This window comes from Ailuropoda melanoleuca, chromosome 13, assembly GCF_002007445.2.
Source record: "Ailuropoda melanoleuca isolate Jingjing chromosome 13, ASM200744v2, whole genome shotgun sequence".
Lineage (NCBI taxonomy): Eukaryota > Metazoa > Chordata > Mammalia > Carnivora > Ursidae > Ailuropoda > Ailuropoda melanoleuca.
In genome coordinates this window covers 88760402-88766796 of record NC_048230.1, presented here as the reverse complement: position 1 = coordinate 88766796, position 6395 = coordinate 88760402, and the positions used below count along the sequence as shown (strand labels likewise).

The following is a 6395-nucleotide window of genomic DNA, read 5'->3' as shown; positions in this document are numbered from 1 at the left end:
TTATGCCCTGGACCACAGAAAGGCCTTACATCTAAAATTAACACAGAACTCTGCCACTCCACACCCACAACCTATCATTAAATGACCTTTCAAGTGGGTCAAGTAATACTTCCCCAGAATTCACAGTTCTCCTGTAATTTTAAACGTCCTGGAGAAGTCACGGACTTATTAATTAAGCCTCTTAAACTTGACTGGGGTGCTTTCCTGAAACAGCTGGAAGCTCCTGGAAGGTCTAGCAAATAGGCAGAATTCTTTGGGCTTGGTCCACCCATTCCACTAATGGGTGGGGTGGGGACAAGGTCTCTGCAATGGCCAAGTCATTGTTGGGTAGCAGTCAGGGGAGAACACTGCTTTGGTGGCTGGGGTCCTGAAAACTATACATGCCTGAGCTTCCCCTTCAAGATACCAGGGAGATGCCCTTGGCCAGCATCACTGTGTGAGACTCAGCTGGGGCTGGGTTGCTTTTTGCCCAGGTCTGTATCTCTTGTGGTGTTCATCCTGGAAACAAGCAGGTCATGGGAGAGGAGAAACCTGAATGGGGGTGGAGGGTAAGGGGCAGGAAGTGAGCAGGAGAACAAAGGCCAAATGGGAGGTTGGCATGTTTCCCCCTAGGCTTGCCTTGGCAGGACAGCTCCCCTGGCCAAATGTAATGGGATGGGTGAAGGAGGGTGAAGTGTCCCTTCCCTTGAGCACCAAGCTGCCTTCCCAACATGGGTCACATGCATTTCCTCCTTAGCACAAAAAGGTCCCACAGAACAGCTAAGCTAAGCTAAGGGTCTTCCTTCACAAAGTGCCAACAAATTATACATTTGGTCAAAGAACCCACATTTCAACCAGTGATCATGTGTTCCCATCTTGTTCGTCTTTGGACCCTCTAAAACAGAGTCTTGCTCACTGTAGAAGTTAATATAAATATTTTTATGTTCATATAGAGATAGTTCTTTGAATTGAATGTCAAAAAGATCACCAAAGTCAAGGGCATCTACTCAGTGACCTCAAAATAGCTTGCAACCCCAGCCTAGACATAGGACCTCTTACAGGGGAGGTCGAATGGCGTGTATGGTCCTTCGTCATCATCCTCATCCTCCTCTTCCTCTTCGTCATTCTCGTTGTTCTCATTGTCCTCATTCTCATTCTCTGTCTCGTTACCAGCCTCGGCAACAACATCATCCCTCCGAGTCCCATTCACGCCTCTGTCTGGGGCACTGCTAGGCCCTGTCCCATTCTCCACGGTGTGCTTAATTGGGATTTTGATGGCCACCTCGGATTCTCCATTGGCATAGGCCCTACTGTTTATCAGTCTTTGTCTCTGGAAAGAGAAAGGCACATTCTTACCACAGTCAGAAGAACTGTAGATCCTCATACCCAGAACACCAGCTACTGGGATCTTTTTCAGGCAACTCACAAGGAGATGCTTCCAGGAGATTCTGCAGTGAAGTCTTAAGGGATTCTTCAAAGTAAGATGCAACTCAGACAACCTCCTTCTGAGAAGAAGGATTAACCTTTTGTGACCCACTGGAGCTTGCAAATCCCTTTAGAGGAAATTTCCTAAGTCTCAGATGCACCCGTCTTTTCTACCAGCGTTCTTGATTCCCTGTGCACTGCAATATTATCTTTTTTCTCCGGACTGTAGGAATCCCTTGGACCATATGTGAGAAAGCCACACAAATGTGTCTGTATTAGTGTATCAATAAGGCTGCCAATCCAGAAAAAGGGATACACAGGAAAATTGAGGTCAGAGACTGCATTACTTTAAAGTAAGGCAACCTTGATTTAGCAAGTACTTATGTGCAAGTTCACATCAGAGGGCTTTACCCAAATAGAAGATGAAAAGAAAAAGGTAGGTAGAAGGGAACAGGAAAGTTTTCCTATATAACTGGGAGCCTGATCATGTCTTTTAACACATAGAGAGAAGAGCAAGAACCAGAATGCACAGCTGGCCCCATGAGCAAAGATGTTGGGAAACAGCTGAGGGATATTATTGTGTTAAATACTGAGTTTGATATTTCTGTTCTCAGACCAAGAAACTTTCTCCCCTTCCCAAAGTCTCCCACCCACGTCCAGTGGCAAATGGAGCGTGCTTTCCCAGATACCTCATTGATCAACATGCGACTGGCCATGGAGAGTCGGGTCTTGGGGGGAAAGTGGCTGGTGATCATGATTCGAAGTCCAGCCTCAGAGAAAGAAAGCTGGTGAGGGTAGGCTGACAGCAGCTCGTCTACCATAATCACTGACGCTTTGCGGTGGAAATTGGCTAGGGAAATTAAAAACATAAAATAAAGATAACACTGAGGGTATTAGCAGAAAAGAGATATTTATTTAGTCTTATCTCCCCTCCTTCCTCTCTCAGCCCCTCCTTCCTTCCCATCTACTCATTTATTCATCCATCCATCCATCCCATCTACCCATCTATCCTTCTTTCTATCCACCCAATCATCCATCCATCCATTCATCCATCCTCCCATCTACTCAACTATCCTTCCTTCCTTCCTTCCTTCCTTCCTTCCTTCCTTCCTTCCTTCCATTCATCTATCCATCCATCCATCCATCCATCCATCCATGCATCCACCTATCCTCCCATCTACCCATCTATCCCTCCTTCCAGCCGCCCAACCAATCATCCATCCATCCATCCATCCATCCATCCATCCATCCATCTCCATCCAAGGAGGGTTGTAGTGAGAAAAATATGGAGAAGAGTCAAACTCCTCTTTCNATGATTCGAAGTCCAGCCTCAGAGAAAGAAAGCTGGTGAGGGTAGGCTGACAGCAGCTCGTCTACCATAATCACTGACGCTTTGCGGTGGAAATTGGCTAGGGAAATTAAAAACATAAAATAAAGATAACACTGAGGGTATTAGCAGAAAAGAGATATTTATTTAGTCTTATCTCCCCTCCTTCCTCTCTCAGCCCCTCCTTCCTTCCCATCTACTCATTTATTCATCCATCCATCCATCCCATCTACCCATCTATCCTTCTTTCTATCCACCCAATCATCCATCCATCCATTCATCCATCCTCCCATCTACTCAACTATCCTTCCTTCCTTCCTTCCTTCCTTCCTTCCTTCCTTCCTTCCTTCCATTCATCTATCCATCCATCCATCCATCCATCCATCCATGCATCCACCTATCCTCCCATCTACCCATCTATCCCTCCTTCCAGCCGCCCAACCAATCATCCATCCATCCATCCATCCATCCATCCATCCATCCATCCACCCATCCATCCAACCATCCATCCAAGGAGGGTTGTAGTGAGAAAAATATGGAGAAGAGTCAAACTCCTCTTTCCACGAGGCTCATTGATAGTTTTTTTGAAATGACTTGAAACAATATAAACATCATTCACTGGCATGGTAAGAAAGAGGGATAACCTAAGAGAATTCCTCTGTGTCCTCAAAGGACTTTTTCCCACCACTCAGACCTGAGGGGACAGGAAAGACCCAAATAATCTTTAGTAACCCTTTATGCCTTTCAAATGTCAACAGTGTTCAATGTTCTGAGCTGTTAAAAGCTGCAGAACTGACTAGGCCAAGAGGAGGGCTTAGTGGGGGAATGCACACATTGCCATAGCCCAGTCTATGAGCAAGGCTGACAAAAGGGTGGGTAGATGAACCAGCCACATGACAGAGGCCAAAGGTCCAGAGTGGCCCAAACTGTTACACAACATTTGCTGGCATCCCTGATAAAAGAGTTTCACCAAGTCCCCTCCCTACGAACATGCCATATGAGAGCACAACTCCCAGGTATCTGGCCACACACTCTCCTGGTCATCACTCCTGTTTTCTAAACCACTAAACCAGGAAACCAGGAAACACTGACTAATATGAGGTAGCTCTTTTTGGTTCCCTAAGGGTGTTCCTTTTATGGTTATAAACTATCCAGAAGAGAAGAAATTCAATGAAATCCTTATATGGGATGGCACTGAATACTCAAGTCTTTTGTTAGACATAACTAGAAAAATGTATCAAGTAATTAATTTTCAAATTCTAATAATTACCTCAGATTTCAAACTCAGATTTGAATAACCTATAGATTTTCAAATTTCTTTTGTGTTTTTCCTGCAAAGCAACCACATGAGACCAAGAAGAAATAAACCCACACATTTTTAGAGAAGGTTAAAAGCAATTAAAAACCAAACACATTCTAAGGCAAAAAGTAAATGATAATTTTCTGTGTTCCTCTAAGAAACAACATTCTTTATTAGGGAGTACTATCTTAGTTCTCTTAGCGTATCAACTGCTTAATGAAAATCTATTGTGTAAGAATTACATTGAAAAAAGGGGGGGCGGTAATTTTCTATGTTATTTTGCACCTTGGAAATGGAGGTAATGTAGCCTGAAAATGAATGTGGATATAATAATATACTAACAGCAGCTATCATTAATGGGGTATTCTACATACTTTATCTCCTTTACTCATTACAATTATCCTCATTTTGCAGAAGAGAAAATTGAGGCTCAGAGAGGTTCAGTTAATTTACTCCATGGTCACACAGCCAAAATGTGATAGAGTCAATACCTCAAGACCCCTGGCCTTGTCTCCTTTACTGCGCTGTCCTAAAACCCCCATGTCACTGCCAGCAAATGTTTTGCCCAAGAACTTCCATGAAGCTTTCCAAGGCGGCTCATCACCAAGTATGACTGCCTCAGGATGTAGCCAAAGGGAGGCAGGGAGGCCCGGAAGCTTCTCTCCTTTGGTCTCCTCTGGTGTAGGCAGCCTCCCACCAGGCCACTAATGGTACCCCAGGGGTGACTGTGATGGTGGGCAGCCAAGCAGCCTCCCAGCGCTCCCTCCTAGGACCCAGGCTCTCCACGGGTACCTTTCTTGAGTAGCACCACAGTCGCGTCACAGTTGCTGCTGTCATCAATTTCAGCATTGTTGGCCAAGCCGTTGACCATGTTTCCAGCACCTTTTGTCCTCCTTTCGAAGCACTGATGGATGCAAGCATTATATCTGAACAAAGTAACAAGCAGAAGGAGTCCATCAGCTGTGTGTGCCCTGCAGGTCTCAGTCTAGGTGCATTGTGGGGGACCCCATGCCTCAAGTTATCATTATCATTATTCTGTCCTCCATGTCCCCATAGAAAAATGAAATCTGTCCTATTTCCCGATTTCAGGATATAGGGTAGGTGAAAATAAAACCAACAACACATAAATAAATAGAGACACGCTGCTTTGTTTGCAACTTTTCCCGGCATCCCGGGATTGAGTTCCCTTGCTCGCAATCCATGCATGGAAGGGCCACGATAAGATTCAGCAGGTTGGGCAAGGTCTACCTTCTCTTGGTTATGTCTCCAGGACCTTTGCTGTCACTGGTGTGCTAGGTGGGGGAAGGAGCAGTTGTCACATCCATGTTGCTCCCCCGCCCTGGTGTGTTGTGGTTTGTGGGCTATAGGCTGGCTGGCACTCTAGGTCTCTGTCTATGTTTGATTTTCTAAGATCACAGATTGGGATCCTGTGAATCTCTGTAGATGCTGGGCCATAATTCCAGGCCCGGTGGGCTGTGGGCTTTAGGAAACAATTCTGGGCTATGATTGTCCAGAATGACTGGGTGAAAACGTTGTGTAGTCCTTAACACATGTGTTGGAAGGGAAGAAGCTTATACAAATTCCTAGCATGTTTTCGGTAGGTAAATGTTCTGGTCCCTTTATCTTTGATACTAGAAGACCCCCAAAGAGGAATCTTAGAAAATTCTTGGGGAAAGATAGCCAGGCAGAGTTTCCAGGGCTTTGGAGGCCACTGCTGCTTTTTGCCCCACTCAAACACCTAAAGGCCTCCATGGCTTACTGGCCATGGGACAACCCGTTGAGGTGTTCCCCCAGCTTGATCTCTGGCTTTCTAGAGGAACCACAGCTAGGCACGGCAACTCTAAACGGCCAGCTGGTAGGCNATTGTGTAGTCCTTAATACACATGTGTTGGAAGGGAAGAAGCTTATACAAATTCCTAGCATGTTTTCGGTAGGTAAATGTTCTGGTCCCTTAATCTTTGATACTAGAAGACCCCCAAAGAGGAATCTTAGAAAATTCTTGGGGAAAGATAGCCAGGCAGAGTTTCCAGGGCTTTGGAGGCCACTGCTGCTTTTTGCCCCACTCAAACACCTAAAGGCCTCCATGGCTTACTGGCCATGGGACAACCCGTTGAGGTGTTCCCCCAGCTTGATCTCTGGCTTTCTAGAGGAACCACAGCTAGGCACGGCAACTCTAAACGGCCAGCTGGTAGGCCATTCAAGCTGTGTTTCCCCACACAAGCTTCTCTTCCACATCCCCTTCACTGAAACCTATGCCTGTANAAAACCTATGCCTGTACTTCAGTCAGAGCAGCTCTGGGTGGGTGGGCCATCATGGTACAGATGGAGGGACCCTCTGTGGCTGGACAGCCCCTTCCTGTACTC

The 6395-nt window shown here is 45.8% G+C and overlaps 1 protein-coding gene across 4 annotated transcripts in view; it reads right to left on the bottom strand.

Annotated features, from left to right (window-relative positions):
* Window positions 1–6395, bottom strand: part of SLC24A3 (solute carrier family 24 member 3) — a 488971-nt gene that overhangs the window by 40201 nt on the left and 442375 nt on the right. For 3 of the 4 annotated variants that reach the window (XM_034641621.1, XM_034641622.1, XM_034641623.1), the window contains exons 10-13: window positions 4824–4957; window positions 2734–2813; window positions 2094–2174; window positions 1039–1309 (exon numbers count right to left, since the gene is read on the bottom strand). In XM_034641621.1, the coding sequence (XP_034497512.1) occupies window positions 1039–1309; window positions 2094–2174; window positions 2734–2813; window positions 4824–4957 (566 nt within the window). Of the gene's footprint in view, window positions 1–1038; window positions 1310–2093; window positions 2255–2733; window positions 2814–4823; window positions 4958–6395 lie in introns of all 4 variants that reach the window. The other variant, XM_011225465.2, reaches the window with a different exon arrangement.